The sequence below is a fragment of the Panthera leo genome, chromosome D3 (assembly GCF_018350215.1).
Source record: "Panthera leo isolate Ple1 chromosome D3, P.leo_Ple1_pat1.1, whole genome shotgun sequence".
In the NCBI taxonomy this organism is placed as follows: domain Eukaryota; kingdom Metazoa; phylum Chordata; class Mammalia; order Carnivora; family Felidae; genus Panthera; species Panthera leo.
The window spans coordinates 32,889,643-32,907,067 of NC_056690.1; the positions used below are offsets into that span (position 1 = coordinate 32,889,643).

Here is a 17,425-nt window from a genome sequence, read left to right on the forward strand (position 1 = left end):
CTTAAGCAGGCTCCACACCCCATGGAGCCCAACATGGGGTTGGATCCCATGACCCTGAGATCATGACCTGAGCCGAAATCAAGAGTCAGATGCTCAACTGACTGAGCCACCCAGGAACTCCACATACTGTATTTTTAAACACAGTACATTCTGTTCCTTGCTCTTTTCATAAAACAATATATCACATACGTCTTTCTCCATCATTCTGTAATTGTAAGGACTACATGTTATTCCCATAGATGAACTGCTATTGGCTCAACCATCCCCTACAGATAAACATTCTCAATTCCTGTTATAAACAATGCTACCTCTTTTTCTCTATAGGTTTGTGCACCAATGTTGATAGAGTTTTCAGGATAGAATGACAGAAGTGGGATTTTTGGGGGCACCTGGGTGGCTCAGTCGGTTGAGTGTCTACCTCTTGATTTTGGCTCAGGTCATGATCCTGGGGTCATGGGATCGAGCCCTGCATCAGGCTCGTGCAGAGTGTGGAGTCTGCTTAAGATGTTCGTTCATTCATTCCTTCATTCATTCATATTCTCTCTCTCTCTCTGCCCCACTTTCCCGCTCATGCTCCCCCTGCCACAAAAAATGGGATTTCTGAATCAAAGAGTATGCATATTTTAGATCTAAAAAAATTTTTTTCAAACTGCCCCCCACAAAAGTTCTATCAGTAGTACCATCATCCCCTCTGCACTAAGATAAGATCCTGTACTATTTTCTAGACCCTAACAGGAATCTCTTACTCCATGGTATATGCTTTAAGAGTGATTTTTCTCAGAGAGCTAAGATCAAGAGAATAATATCCCTACATTCAGGGCATTTCCTGGTTCTAGGATCTCAGTCACACTGGGAGACACTGAATTTCCTTCAGGAACTAGAAAGCCACACAATTTCATTGGGAAATAAGTACTACTTTTAATCAGGTTCATAAGACGTGGCTACTTGGATGTTATCTGGACTTACTGTGGTGATCATTTTGCAATATATACAAATGTTGAATCATGACGTTGTATACCGAAACTAATATAATACTATATGGCGGTTATACCTCATTAAAAAAATATTATACGGCATAAAAAATAATATGACTACTTGTTCAGGCCAAGGCCTAGGGGCTGGCTGCAGGGTGAGTGGAAAAGTCCCCAGAGTACCAGCCCAGACAAGCAGATACCCCACATGCAGGGCTGGTGCAGGAAGCGCAGAGGGTTTCAGACTAAGTGCCACAAGGCTATTTCACAAAGGGAAACTGAGCAAGGTGTGGAAACAGTAGCTCACATTTACCAACCTCTGAATCTCTCCAGACAGGCCTGTGCTAAACACTTTCCATTTGTGCCTCTGTTCCTCTATTACATTTATGATACATTTACATTTCTATTCCTCTATGACATTCACTGTCTCACTGCTGCCCTTGTTTCACAGATGGAGAAACCAAGCCTAAGGAAGTGACCAGTACGTAGTCATGTGGCCCTTAGGTGGTGAGGCCCAGACTTAAACTCAAGCTTGTCCAGTGATTATGTGAAAGACAGCATTTCTTCCCACAGTTTTTAAGTCTGTAAAGAGATATCTCTGCACCCAGTTGTTTCCTCTTCTTCTAGCTGCAATGTATCTATTTCTTTCTTACTCTCACTAAAACTTTTCCCAAATGAAATGAACAAGGAAAAAGGAAGCCTGAGTGCTGCCACCTACAGGCAAAATGCTTTCTACGGTTTAACACAGATAAAACCATCCCCTCTATTTAACATCACTTTATATTATGGTTATTTCAAACCCATAATCACTATGGTTTTTGCATTATCCATTTTGCATATTATCATGCCATAGTATTTTATCCCAATCAAATACTAATGCATATATTTTGTAATTTAAAATATTTTGTGACTTCATGGGTATGTGTGTGGGGGAAAGGGGAGTTATTGCTTAATGGGTGCAGAGTCTCATTTGGAAAGATAAAAATTTGGAAACAGATGGTGGTGATGGTGGGAAAACATTGTAAATGTAATTAATGCCATTGAATTACACACTTTAAAATGACAAACTTCATGTTCTATATATTTTACCATGATAAAAAAAAAATCCAACAGATTTTGAAGTAGGGCATCTCTGTATACTTTTTTAACGAACAGATTTTAGGGTGAAAACAATTGTCCATTAATAGACTTACAACAGTTTGAAAACTATTGTTCTGATTGAGCATGGTTAAAGTACCCCAAGTATCATAGAGTATTGTTGTCTTAAGAAAAATTTTACAACTTAAGAGAAGCAAGCCGTTTGTATACACTGAAATATGTACTCACAGAGAAAGAGGTGAGTAGGCTTTAAGTCTGGGAAATATGCCCCATGAACACAAGCTGCTTTTGCTGAACATAGAGCCCCCAACCACCACCCGCCCCGCCCCGCCCCACCCCATGACAACACTTACGACAGCAGGTATTTTTACACACATGTCCTAATTCTTTCAGACTTCTTATAGACCATTAAGAGCTACTCATATGAAAATAAAGTTTAATTTTATTTAACTTAAAAACATTAAGTACTAGACAGACGGGACGTTGGTGATTTGGTGGGGGCTGGGCAGAGGCGGAGGTGTGGGGAAAGGGGGCTTGATGGGCACAGGGTTGGAACTTGAAGCCAAGCAAACTAGGAGAGAAGAAAGCAAAACTGTAGACATCATCTACAAAAAACTATATCCGCAAGGTGCATCCAAACCCCAGAATACAAATGGGTGGGGCAAGCCTCCAACAGCTACGAGACCGGGTGGCAGCAGGAGGAAGAGAGAAGCATGGAGCATCTGCTGGACCCCAGCAGCCACTCCCTGGAAGTCAGCGCGGGCCCAGGTGAGAGAAGTGGGCGCTGAGAAGGGCCGCACACACACCAGTTCAGGAGCCCCTGGTGCGTGATAAGGGCTGAAGGGAGAGAACCACCAGCCCTATGATCTCTCATAACTGACTTACCAAGACCCCTTAAGGGAAGGATCCAGCACTGGGAGTAAACTCCAAATTCACTAGACAGGAGTAACAGTAGTAAAGAAAAGAGAAGATCCCGGGAACAGTTAAGTAGAATAAAGCCAAAAAAACCCACAAAAAAACAAACAAAAAAACAAAATCTAAGGTTAAAGCCCAGTTTTTGAACACTTCACAAAAACAACACAAAAGGGAACTCTAGAGCCACAAAACTACCAAAAAGGTCCTGAACTCGCACCCCACCCCTTCAAAAGCCCTTCCCCATTTCAGGAATACAGATTTCAAGCAGAAATAAGTAATTAAAAAGAATGATGGGTGAGCCACACATACACTTACATGGGAAAAAAAAAAGAATAGAGAACATCTCTTCAGTTAATCAAGGACTGCAAGAAATATTTGTCCACAAAACAGAAGTACTTTATATAAAATAAATAAAGAATGCCTAAAAAAACCAGCCTAACTAGAAAAGTGGAGGGGATACAACTTAAGAGCGAATTAGAAAAGAAAATATTTCAGCAAAGAAGATTAAACTGAAGGAACAAAGTATAAATAAACAGAATAGATTGTACTTTATAAGAAATGGAGGTTGAAAAAAGATTGGTGGAAAATCAGCCCTCAAATACAAAAAGATCGAGAGCATACTGTGCATATTTTCAGACCACAATACTATGAAACTCAAAATCAACCACAAGAAAAAATTTGGAAAGGTAACAAATACATGGAGACTAAAGAACATCCTACTAAAGAATGAATGGGCTAACTAAGAAGTTAAAGAGAAAATTAAGAAGTTCATGGAAGCCAATGAAAATGATAGCACCACAGCCCAAAACCTCTGGAACACAGGAATGGTGGTCATAAGAGGAAATATATAGCAATCCAGGACTTCCTAAAAAAGGAAGATCTCAGATACACAACCTAATCTTACGCCTTCAAGAGCTGGAAAAAGAACAGCAAGTAAAACCCCAAACCAGCAGAAGGCGGGAAATAATAAAGATTAGAGCAGAATCAATGCTATCGAAACCAAAAAAACAGATCAATGAAACCAGAAGCTGGTTCTTTGAAAGAATTAACAAAATTGATAAACCACTAGCCAGTTTGATCAAAAAGGAAAGGACCCAAATAAATAAAATTAAGAATGAAAGAGGAGAGATCACAACCAAAACAGCAGAAATAAAAATAAGAGAATATTATGAGCAATTATATACCAATAAAATGGGAAATCTGGAATAAATGGACAAATTTCTGGAAACATATACACTACCAAAACTAAAACAGGAAGAAACAGAAAATTTGAACAGACCCATAACCAGTAAAGAAATTGAATTAGTAATCAAAAATCTCCCAAAAAACAAGAGTCCAGGGCCAGATGGCTTTCCAGAGGAATTCTACCAAACATTTAAGGAAGAGTTAACACCTATTCTCTTGAAGCTGTTCCAAAAAAATAGAAATGGAAGGAAAACTTCCAAACTCTTTCTATGAAGCCAGCATTACCTTGATTCCAAAACCAGACAGAGACCCCACTAAAAAGGAGAACTATAGACCAATTTCCCTGATGAACATGGATGCAAAATCCTCAACAAGATATTAGCCAACAGGATCCAACAATACATTAAAAAAATTATTCACCATGACCAAGTGGGATTTATACCTGGGATACAGGGCTGGTTCAATATCCACAAAACAATCAATGTGATTCATCACATCAATAAAAGAAAGGACAAGAACCATATGATCCTCTCCAAGATGCACAGAGAGCATTTGACAAAATACAGCAAACTTTCTTGATAAAAACCCTCAAGAAAGTAGAGATAGAAGATCATACCTCAAGATCATAAAAGCCATATACACAAGACCCAACACTAATATCATCCTCAATGGGGAAAAACTGAGAGCTTTCCCCCTAAGGTCAGGAACAAGACAGGGATGTCCACTCTCACCACTGTTATTCAACATAGTATGGGAAGTCTTAGCCTCTGCAATCAGACAACACAAAGAAATAAAAGGCATCCAAATCGGCAAGGTGGAGGTCAAACTTTCGCTCTTCGCAGATGACATGATACTCTATTTGGAAAACCCAAAAGATTCCACCAAAAAACTGCTAGAACTGATTCATGAATTCAGCAAAGTTGCAAGATACAAAATTAATGCACAGAAATCAGTTACATTCCTATACACCAACAATGAAGCAACAGAAAGAGAAATCAAGGAATCGATCCCACTTACAATTGCACCAAAACCCATAAAAAACCTAGGAATATATCTAACCAAAGAGGTTAAAAATTTATACACTGAAAACTATAAAAAGCTTATGAAAGAAACTGAAGGAGTCACAAAAAAGTGGAAAAATATTCCATGCACCTGGATAGGAAGAAAAAATATTGTTAAAATGTCAATATTACCCAAAGCAATCAACATATTTAATGCAATACCTATCAAAATAACACCAGCATTCTTAACAGAGCTGGAACAAATAATCCTAAAATTTGTATGGAACCAGAAAAGACCCCGAATAGCTAAAGCAATCTTGAAAAAGAAAACCAAAGCAGGAGGCATCACAATCTCAGATTTCAAGCTGTACTACAAAGCTGTAATCATCAAGACAGTAGGGTACTGGCACAAAAACAGACACTCAGATCAATAGAAAGAATAGAGAATCCAGAAATGGACCCACAAACACATGGGCAACTAATCTTTGACAAAGCAGGAAAGAATATCCAATGGAATAAAGACAGTCTCTTCAGCAAGTGGTGCTGGGAAAACTGGACAGCCACATGCAGAAAAATTAACCTGGACCATTTTCTTACACCATACACAAAAACAAACTCAAAATGGATAAAAGACTGAAATGTAAGACAGGAAGCTATCAAAATCCTCGAGGAGAAAGCAGGCAAAAACCTCTTTGACCTTGGCCATAGCAACTTCTAACTCAACACATCCCTGGAGGCAAGGGAAACAAAAGCAAAAATGAACTACTGGGACCTCATCAAAATTAAAAGCTTCTGCACAGCAAAAGAAACAATCAGAAAAACTAAAAGGCAACCAACGGAATGGGAGAAGATACATGCAAAAAACCTATCAGATAAAGGGCTAGTATCCAAGATCTATAAAGAACTTCTCAAACTCAACACCCAAAAAAGAAATAATCCAGTGAAGAAATGGGCAAAAGACATGAATAGACACTTCTCCGAAGAAGACATCCAGATGGCAAACCGACACATGAAAAGATGCTCAACGATACTCATCATCAGGGAAATACAAATCAAAACCACAATGAGATATCACCTCATACCTGTCAGAATGGCTAACATCAACAACTCAGGCAACAATAGATGTTGGTGAGGATGCAGAGAAAGAGGATATCTTCTGCACTGCTGGTGAGAATGCAAACTGGTGCAACCACTCTGGAAAACAGTATGGAGGTTCCTCAAAAAACTAAAAATAAAACTACCCTACGACCCAGTAATTGCACTTCTAGGTATTTATCCAAGAGATACAGGTATGCTGTTTTGAAGGGGCATATGCACCCCAATGTTTATAGCAGCACTATCAACAATAGCCAAAGTATGGGAAGAGCCCAAATGTTCATCGATTGATGAATGGATAAACAAGATGTGGTATATATAGACAATGGAGTATTACTCAGCCATCAAAAAGAATGAAATCTTGCCACTTGCAACTACATGGATGGAACTAGAAGGTATTATGCTAAGCGAAATTAGTCAGTCAGAGAAAGACAAGTATCATATGACTTCATTCATATGAGGACTTTAAGACACAGAACAGTTGAACACAAGGGAATCAAAAATGATATAAAAACAGGGAGGGGGACAAAACATAAGAGACTCTTAAATATGGAGAACAAACAGAGGGTTACTGGAGGGGTTGTGGGAGGGGGGATGGACCAAATGGGTAAGGGGCATTAAGGAATCTACTCCTGAAATCACTGTTGCACTATATGCTAACTTGGATGTAAATTAAAAAAATAAAATTAATAAAAAAAAAATTGGTGGATCTGGTAAACCAAATTAAAGAGAAAGCAACAAATAGAAAAGATAAGCAGAGAAGACTCAACATAGTTAATAATAGAAGACCCAGAACATAAAAGAGAAGCAAAAGAATTGGGAAATGAACAAATACTAACAGCTATAATTCAAGAAAACTCTTCTAAAATTAAAAAAAAAAAAAAAAAAAAAAGGGACTCAAGGGGCGCCTGGTGCTCAGTCAGTTAAGTGATCTTGATCTCAGCTCAGGTCGTGATCTTAAGGTTCATGAGTCTGAGCCCCACAGTCGGCTCTGCACATCAGCATGGGGCCTGCTTGGGATTCTCTCTCTGCCCCTCCCCCACTCTCTCTCTCTCAAAATAAACAAACTTAAAAAAAAAAAAAAAAGAAAGGGTGTATAACATGGTGTGCCTAGGAAACTGACTGAAAACAAACACTGGGATATACTCTATTGAAATTACTGTGCTTGAAAGAAAAAGAAAAAAAATCTATTGGGCATTCAAGCAAACAACTGAACTCCCTTATCAGGGAAAGAAAATGAAACGGTCTTCAGACTTTTCAACAACATAGATACGCCAGAAAATGATGGAGACAATTTAAGACACTCGGCACAAGAAAATGTGAGCCATGTGTTTTGTTACCAGAAGAATGGATCTCCAGGTATAAAGGCCACTGATAAGCTGCTGTGAGCACGTAAGAACACAGAGAATGTTGTTCCCAGGAGGCCTTTCTGAGAAACCAACTGGAGAAATTCTCTGAGGGTGTCCTTGAGATTCTTCCAGGAATCTGCGAAGTTAAAATAATTTTCTTAATACTACTAAGACATGACTTGCCTTTTCACTGTGTTAACATTTGCACAGAGTAGACAAAGCCAGGCAGGGCACGCCCCGTTCTGGTGGTCAGTGCGGTCCTCTCTGCCACACTCACATTCTGGGGGAAAACAGGTTGGTTTTACTTAAGAATGAAAAAGCTACAAAAATGACGAATTGCATTGAGCCTCAAAACCTAGGCAAATGTCTTTTCAATCCTGTGTGATGAGACGGGAATTACGGGGAGGCTTAGACAGGAAGAACAGGGATGCTTAGACGGGAAGTACAAGGAGGATTAGATGGGAAGTACGGGGGGCTGAGACGGGAAGTACAAGGAGGCTTAGACAGGAAGTACGGGGGGCTGAGACGGGAAGTACAAGCAGGCTTAGACGGGAAGTTGTGGGGGGCTTAGACAGGAAGTACAGGGGAGCTTAGATGGGAAGTCCGGGGGAGGCTTAGAAGGGAAGAACAGGGATGCTTAGATGAGAAGTACAAGAAGAATTAGACAGAAATTCTGGTGGGGGGCTTAGATGGGAAGTACAGGGGGAGGCTTAGATGGGAAGTACAGGGGGAGGCTTAGATGGGAAGTATGGGGGAGGCTTAGACGGGAAGTACAGGGGGGCTTAGAAGGGAAGTCCGGGGAGGCTTAGAAGGGAAGAACAGGGATGCTTAGATGAGAAGTACAAGAAGAATTAGACAGAAGTTCTGGCGGGGGGCTTAGATGGAAAGTACAGGGGGAGGCTTAGATGGGAAGTATGGGGGAGGCTTAGATGGGAAGTTCAGTGGGGGCTTAGATGGGAAGTTCAGTGGGGGCTTAGATGGGAAGTTGTGGGGGAGCTGAGATGGGACGTACAGGGGAGCTTAGATGGGAAGTACAGGGAGGCTTAGACTGTAAGTACAAGGAGGCTTAGATGGGAAGTACGGGGGAGGCTTAGACAGACAACAGCAATTTGGAGTTGGGTATTTGGAAGATCTTCTTGAAGATGAAGGCAGTGAGCCCATCATTTCAATTGCTAAGGCTGCCAATGATAAAATTCAAGCTCTGAAGTGGAAATTAGAATTTGGGAAGGCTTAGATCTACTACCGAAAGTTTGACACCTTCCCAACACTTAAAGATTTCTCATGAGAGTAGTGATACTAATGAGTACAACTTGCTTAATAGTTTACAATGAAATCGGTCAACATTTAAAAGAGCTTGAAAATCTCAGTGAACCCATATTTTCCAAATGACCAAGGCATGATGTTATAAAATCATCCATGAACAGAAGATCCCTTCAAAGCAGGAGACCTGCCCAGTAGATTTCACAGTCACGGAGTACAAATAAATTCATTGACCGTCATTACATTTCATATTGCAACTAACCTTGAAGAAACCACCACTTCGTGAGTTTTGGTGTGGCATCAAAGAATATCCCCAGTTACTGAAAGTCTATTAAAATATTCCTCACCTTTTCCAACTACTCAGCTGTGTAAAGCCAGATCTTCTTCATACATCAAGATAATACATTACAACAGGTTGAATACAGAAGCAGATATGAGAATCCAGTTGTCTTCTACTAAGCCACACGTTATAAAGAGATTTGAAAAAAATGTAAAATAATGCCACTCATGAAAATTTGGTTTTGGAAAAAATGGTTGTTTCTCATAAAAAATATATTACCCACGTTAACATGTAATGAGTTATTTTAAAGATAACTTAATAAGGATTTTTAAAGTTTCTGCTTGAGTTTCAAATACATCAATACCAACAAGTATAACTTACATAAATGAAAGCTCTTTGGGGGTCTTCAACAATTTTTTCAGTAGTATAAATAGGATCAAAAAGTGTGAGAAATGCTGCACAAGTGAATGAGCTTGAGCTTCACCCAATGGAGATACATCGGCATAAGAGACTGGTGGGGGTACCACATGTAATCTACCTGTGGAACCAAGACTATGCAGTAACTGATGGTTCTTGGGTGACAGCATCATACGCATGGCCACTTGCCCTGTCGACACACACGCACAACCATCAGGAGGTGGAAAGGTAACGAGGAGAGGGTGTGACTAGTACAATAAGCTAGCCACTGCCTTGTCGTAACTGAGTGAAAGGTTATTGTGTTTTAATCATACTGGAGTACATTATGAGGAGGGGGAAGAAGAGTTACAAGCTAACTTAAGTATTGTCACTGATAACAGTAACCCAAAAAAGAGAGGAGTAGGGTAGAATGGAAACATTTTTACATAAAGGAAATTACTGGAAGAAAAATAGAAACCTTTCTAAGTACCAAAAATTATACCAAAACAGAGAATAAAAGCAAATGAAGCAGCTGCTTATTTAAAAGAAAAAAAAAGTACACCTAAAATAAGCAATGGAACCACTTTTTAGATGGTAATCTCTAAGGGGGAGGGAGACAATAGGGTAAAGGACAGGGCCAGAAGCTAAACCTCTTGGAATACACTTTGTTTTATAGATTTGACTCTGTAACAATGTAGCTTTCTGTATAGTTAAAACACAAAATCAATTTTTAAAAACATCTTCTTAAATTAAAAGCAAAGTGCAGCAAATGTATCTAAGTGATTATCCTCATAAGCAAAGGGAGTAAAGAACCACTTTGTAGCCTCTAAATGACAATACAAAGCAACAGAAAAACATCCTTGCAAGGGCTTTGGGGAACAGTTTGTTGACAGCTGGCTAGTACTGCTATTCAGAAACTGGTATCTTTTGTGTGTTGTGGGATAAGGAGGAAAAGTGATCGTGTGACATTACTGAATTTATCATTCCCCAAGTCCCCGCGCATACGGGTTCCAGCGTGGGGAGAGGAGACACAGATCAAAGAGTTAGGGAGACAGACAGCTTTCTAGTCATGAATATGAATTAAAAACACCAGTATGAACTCACAATGTTTTTTATATTAAAAAACAACTTCCTAGCTCTGTCCACGGAGAAGGCGAGTGACAAAGACTGACCAGGAGCCACAAGGAACCCTGAGAACTGAGTGGCGCTTTGAAAAGCTGTTTTCCACAGGATGAAACAACTGGAAATTTGAACACTGGATATTTAATGACTTCAGAAATAACTGATAATTTTTAGAGGGATACGTAATAACGCATTTTAAAGAATCACGTGTATATTTGGAGATACATACTGAAATGCTGACTCAGAAGGGATATTAAGTCTGGGATTTGAATCCGGGACTTGCTCGTGGTGGTGGGAATTGGGTGGGGGTATGGATGAAGCAGGGGTGGCTGCATTGACAATGCTGGACACATGGTGGGTCATGTGGGTTCACTGTACTTTTTCTACTTTGTACATGTTTGAAATTCTGCATGGTGGGAAGTGAAGAAAAAAAAGGCACTAAGGAAACTTTGGCCTCAATCTAATCCTTTACCCCATCTGATATGGTTCTGTTTGCTTTTTACTTTGTGAGTGGAAGTCATTCTGGAAAGGTAATAGAAATAAGGGAAGGAGAAAGATCAGTGGTGGGTGTCCTGTTTCCTCCAGAAACGTACCCTGATCCTCACAATGGGCTTTAATGATCTTGTGCAAAGACTAAAGTCTTTTCTCCTTTGGTAACAATGCTCATCTTTGGGTACTACGTGCTGGGGACTTTACTGAGTGCTTTCTCTGTAGAACCGCATTGAATCCTCAGTCACCGTCATCATCACCCCACCAACCACGTGAGGATGGAGGTTCGGGGGTGGGGGTTAAGTGACAGCTGGCTCTCACAGTGAAGGTGGCAGAACTGGGACTGAAACAGACAGTTGCTCTGTTGCCTCCATAGAAATCCAGTCACCCGGTGAGTACAAAATGACCAGCACTGAAAACAGCACATCGGACTCTTTGTAAGTCAGAGGTTTTTAAAAAGGAGCTCCAGAACCCGGGCAGTTTTGAGAGAAGGGGGAGCCCCAGCTGTGTTGCAGAGGGGGTTCATGACAGGGCTTGCGTGGAGCTGGAGGGCCGATGCCGGGCCAGATGTAGAGGTGACCCAGCATCCCTGCCCCACGTGGGTCTGAGAGCCCCGCTGAGGACAGGAAGTAGCCATGCACAACTGAGCCACGCAGGCAGCTGACCAGGAAGCCAAGTGTGTGTGAATGGAGCCGAGTGTTCTAATCAAACAAATATAGAGCAAAGTTCACGTAAGCGTGTTTAATGACAGGCTTCCTCACTACTAAGTTACACAATTTGGCCTGAGTGGTTACCTCTTGGCATGTGTACCTACAATTAGGGCTTCTTTTTACACAGCCAAACAAAACATCTCTGGGAGAGGGAGGCATGGGGTAAGGCTGGAGGCTGTTCTGGAATCTCCCTGGGACTCAGAAGCAGTAACTGGTTAGCATGCCCTGCTGGCCCCACATCTGTCTGAAGCCTCGTGTGATGTTCCCTTTCCCCTTCCCTGGGCATGCTTGTGACCTTCAGAGGCCCCTGAGGGAGCCCCCTTGGGCTCCTCACTGGGCCGGGCTGCTGTTTCCAGGCACTAGGGCTCCCTGATGGCAGTGCTGTCCTTGGGCTGCAGATCAGAGCTAGAGAACTCGTTCTCACTCAGTGAGGAGCAGTGGGAAGGCAGGGTCATCCCTCACTGTCCTCATTGCCTCTGAGGCCATCTAGGCACCCAGGTGCCATCCAGGGAGGAAGAAAAGGCAGAGGAATTAGAGACCATGAAGAAAGGCAGAGCGCTGACACCCACGGACCGAAGCCACGACGGGGAGGGTACGTCATGACGTCCTGCTGCAGAGATGTGCAAGTTCCAAGTTAGCAGCCACTGCACTTTTCTACCTTTTCACACTCACACATGGACATGAGGGGGCTTTCAAAGTCTTCTCCTAATCTAGCTGCTTCTAGGCTGAGGCTCTTCTTCTGTTTCTGCCTCTATAGTACCTGTCCCACAATGCGATAAAATATCATGGATTTAATCAGTGGGAGACAAAGGAGGAAAAGCCCGTGAAAAATCTAAACCAGCATATTGTTAAGGACACGTGCTTCTGTGCGGTGTAAGTGTAGCCACAGCCACTTTATAAAAGTTACTGGGTGTCCCTGAGGTTCTGCCTTAGGAGTAGCGCCAACGGTGACACAGCTGTGGTGCGTGGAAACATCACAGATTCACACAGCTCATTCCCATGGCCCACCGTCTTCTCACGGAACCTGAAGCCAACTGCAGCCAGTCCACACCCGGTGAGCTGCAGACTGCACCTGGGTGATGTCGCCCTGGTGACATCCGGATGACTGATGCCTACCTGGACGCTCTGAGGGCCAGAGCGTGCTTCTGACTCTGCCCTTGTCCTTGGACTGCTAGAGACCACACCACACTGGTGACTGGGTCTCTCTGAGCACGGAAGATGAGAGATGTGAGTGTAAAACAGAATGAGACTATTTAAAGCTCCTGGCCACATCCACAAAAACATTAAGACACAGAACTGGCTCGATTTCCAGGTCATCAGAGACACAATGTCCCTAAAGAAATTGAACCCTCAGCAGGGGACTTCCAGCACCGTCTCCCAGAATGGTGATTCTGGCATTTTCCATTCACATTTCTCAATCTGAAACGACCTGAGACGAGCCACGCAAGGCCCTACCTGTCTCCCCGGAGACCCGGAGTCGCTGGCCGTTGCAGAAGGCGCCCCGGCCCCTCCGGCCTGTGTACAGCCGCTCCTCTGTGCAGTGGTAAATCACTCCAAATTCCAGCTGTGGGGTGCAGGGGCAGGATGGAAAACAAAAATGCTTCGCTTATTTGACACAGAAAATAAGACAGTAATTCAAAGGGGAAGGTGTTCTTGGTGTTATGACCAGTGTGATGGAAACTCCTTCACAAAAGGGAACTGAAAAACATTAGTGTCTCCATTCAAAACTGGACATGTCTTTTTGAAAATGACATGTTTTAAAAATATACTAACACTAACATAGCTTTACTAAAAATTAACATCATAATCAAGCATGAGTAACTGAAAGCTATTGAAAAAACTTAATTCTTCAGAAAGGCCTCGGTTTTGGGGGGTGGAGGGTGGGGAAGGCTACTCGTGACTAATCCTCACAAGAAGCCCTCAAAGTTGCTGACTTGTGAAGAATTAGGAATACATCTGTAAAGCTGATGACAGAATCACAAGTCAAGGATGGCCGAGAGGGAGAGGTGATTCACCAAGGAGGGGCGCGTCCCTGTGCAGGTGGAGCGCCAAACTGCAGCCACTAGGCCTCAGACGGCAGCCTCCCATAGGTACAGTGAAAAGAAGAGGTGAGAGTGGGACAGAACGCTGCCCTACACACACGTGCTTTGTCTTCTTTCTTCTACCAACTGGTCGCTATTTGGGGTTGACAGGAGCAAGTGTGTGTGGTCTGGGGGCTGGCCATGTTTTCATTTCCTTGGAAAACAAAGAGAGACCCAGGCCAAATCTCTTGGGAGAGTCTCAGCTAGTCTGGGGTGAGCTCGACCACAGTGGAATGGACTCCCCAGCAAGGCAGGAAGAGGGTTTATTTCTGGGGAGGATCATTCAGTCGGCCTTCCAGCAATATTTCACTATCTTCCTCCCTACCCCTCACCCTGGCTTTCAGGGGGTTCCCAAACGAGGGTAGTCCTAGAACCACACGGGCCTCTAGACCCTGTGCCCCTGGGGTGGTCGGGGGGCCTGGAGGCCTTTGCTAGCAGGAGGGAGGGGTGAGGAAAGCTGGGACGCTCCCCTTGACCAGAGCCCTCTACTACAAGCCCAGACCACTTGCGCGCACTCGCACCGGGCCCAGCGGGGCTGCGGGCCTTGCCATCGGAGACCTTGCCCGCCCACAGCATTTTGTCCCCCAAACCCAGTTACTGACACGTGGTCACGAGCGTCACCCTCTGAGCTTAATGCTCAGCCTCCTATTCGGTCTCAATGACACCTAACAGACAAGTGAGCATTTAACTCCTTAACCAGATTTCAAAAATTTTATGTATCTTCACCTTAAGTACTGTTACACGGGTACAAACTTCTCTCAGCTTCCATGCTAGAGAACTGATGCTGGCACTGAGGGTGAAGAAGAGAAAACAGTGCTCTGGCGGAGGGCTGCTTTTGGAAAATACGAACCCCCCATCCTATTTAAATATAACTGTGGTGACTGCACAGGAAGTGTTAAGTGTCACTGCTTAAATTGATTAACGCCTTTATGCATCCTATGGTCCTGTGACGTTGCGTAGCTCTACGGGTGATGGGAACCCTGCAGCAGTCTCGTTCTCATGCTGATAGCTAGAGAAGGATGAGGAAGAACTAATGAAATACTGGGATTAAAAATGTCCTCCAAAAATAGGAGTTTCTTCTGTGTGTGACTAGGTCACACGCCCCAGGGGTCAGAGGGAGACTAACGTGGACCATTTGCTCAGAACTTCCCCTTCCATGCTTCTCCAGCAGCATCACAGAAAGACCATGGTGGGAACAAGGGTCAGCCACCACAGGGGTGGGCTGGCCATGGAGTCCCAAACCTGCACACCCCAAAACCAGTTTTCATTTGTTTACTTTCTTGGATTTGAAAAACACATGCTTGAATTTACTAGTCATGATTAAGGCACATGACAAAGACGGGAAAACAGGAGTACTGGAATGGAACCCAAAAAGGAAGGTGCTAAACCAGGCCCCAGGGGCTCAGGACCACTGGCGGGGGGACCCACCCACCATGTACCTCTTGGTTTACAGCGAATCCAATGCTTACTGCCACGGTGGGAAATCTGCAAAGAAAAACAGAATGGTTTACACTCTAAAATGTAAATGGTCTCATGCAAACTCTTAGGAACCTCTGTGTGGCTACGTAGCATCGTCGCTGGAGGCACAGAAAGAACTTTATACAGTGTGGGTGGGTTTGTTTTTTTAAAAAATTACTTCCCACAACTTCACTAACTGCTTCCAAGACAAATAGGCTTAACTGACCATGTTGTAAGATAGCTGACCTTGAAAGAAAGCAGTATTCTGAAAGTCATGTAAGATTGATGTAATTCAACACTGACCATCGAGTACCCAGTTGAGAGGGATTTTAATAATCAGCTTGCTGGTTCTCAGAGACATAAGGGACAGTAGGGACCTCCCAAAAGGCCAGACCCACGTCCCAGTTGAGGTGAGGAGGGGCCCCCAGGAGGGGGCATCACAGCCTCCACCCAGAGGCCAGGTCTGGGTGACAACAGTGCCCCTCCTCACCCTGGGTCCTATGCAGGCATGGGCCACAGCCATCAGAGGCGGGCTGTGACATCGCAGATTGCCTGCACTTTTATGATTTTGTTGTTGCTGCTGTACCTCTTGGAAATAATCTCTCTTTTATGTGAAGATCAGCAGGGCTTACCAGCAAGTAGGAAGAAGCTGGGCACTACTAACCTCCAGGGAAACTATGAAACCAGTCCCACACAGACGTGAGCCCTGACTGAGGCTGCAGCAGTCGGCATGGCCATCTGGCGGGTGGCTCGCTGAGCAAGTACACGGCACGCCAGGCTCCACTTTAGGTATCTCAGAAAGCCCTCTCTCACATGCTTCAGCCCTGACACTGTTGGACACGAGAATAAACAGATCCTATCTGAGCTGCAGTGGCCAAAGGCGTCCGATGTCTTTAGGCCACAAGAATCACTACGCTGTGGCCCTTGAAGGTGTCCTGGAACCTGACGACCAGCACCACAGCTGGTTTTTCAAATGATGCTCTCCTCCAAGCTGTCTATCTGGTTCCATGTTCTGCGTGGCCCAGGGACCACTGGGACCCAGGAGAGGCCCGCTGGTGGATGTGTGGCCTTCACCACACGATGGGGCCCAGCCCGTCCTGTCCCCATTACCAGCACACTTCAATCACAAGTGAGACAGAAGAACAGGAGCTCCACTCAGTGAAACACACCTACAAGGGGAGACCCGAGGCTCCACGCGAATTCCTGCCCAGGGTGGGGGGGTTGTCGTGCTTCAAATTAGGCTGGTGACACTGCTGCTGTCACCAGATGGCACTATTCCATTGCCTCAAAAGGCAATGTGTGGGTATGACAGACTAAATTCTCAAGATAACCCACAGTGAGGGGTTAAGAAAAGGATGATGATTAACATGATGGATCAGGATTACTTTACGTACTTACACATAAACACACTAACTGAGGCAAAACACAGAGGAAAGCCCCTCCCACCCCACCAGTCTGGATGTGCTCATGCTTTTTCACTTTACGTAAGGAAACAGAGTATGTCCTAGACATCTGTGGAAGGGGCTCTCAAAGTGTGGTCCCGCACTGCTGGCGTTGCCTGTATGCCTGTGAGGAATGCACATCCATGGGCTGCCCAACCTGGACGGGGACCCAGGCAGGGCCCTGAACCTGTGCCAGCCAGCTCTCCGGGGGCCCTATGCATGTTCACGTCAGAGAACCAACCGTCTGTGGAAACCGTGTCACATTCAGTGCCCTTGTGCCCTTGGACAGCTCTGATGCCCATCCCATCGGTCAGAGCTTCTGGAGCAGAAGCCACATCCCTATCCCCTCCCCGAGCTCTGCAGCTCATTCCCCCTCTCCCCAAGGGCCTCTCTGACCTCCCTGAAATGGAATGCTCTTTGGCTGTTATTTACTCAGTCAGATTAGGCCCGGCCCGCTGCCAGTGGGTTCCTCAGCCACCTCACGGTAGCATGAAGTCTGCTCCCACCTCTGGAGATAGCTCTGGAAGGCCACCCCTCAGGGGCTGCTGTCCAGACCTGTGCTCCTGCAGCTGC

The 17,425-nt window shown here is 44.0% G+C and overlaps 1 protein-coding gene across 2 annotated transcripts in view; it reads right to left on the reverse strand.

Annotated features, from left to right (window-relative positions):
* Positions 1-17,425, reverse strand: part of IMPA2 (inositol monophosphatase 2) — a 46,847-nt gene that overhangs the window by 5,366 nt on the left and 24,056 nt on the right. For both annotated transcript variants that reach the window (XM_042909640.1, XM_042909639.1), the window contains 2 exons: positions 15,392-15,437; positions 13,327-13,435 (listed from right to left, as the gene is read on the reverse strand). In XM_042909640.1, coding sequence (XP_042765574.1) covers positions 13,327-13,435; positions 15,392-15,437 — 155 coding nt within the window. The remainder of the gene's footprint in view (positions 1-13,326; positions 13,436-15,391; positions 15,438-17,425) is intronic.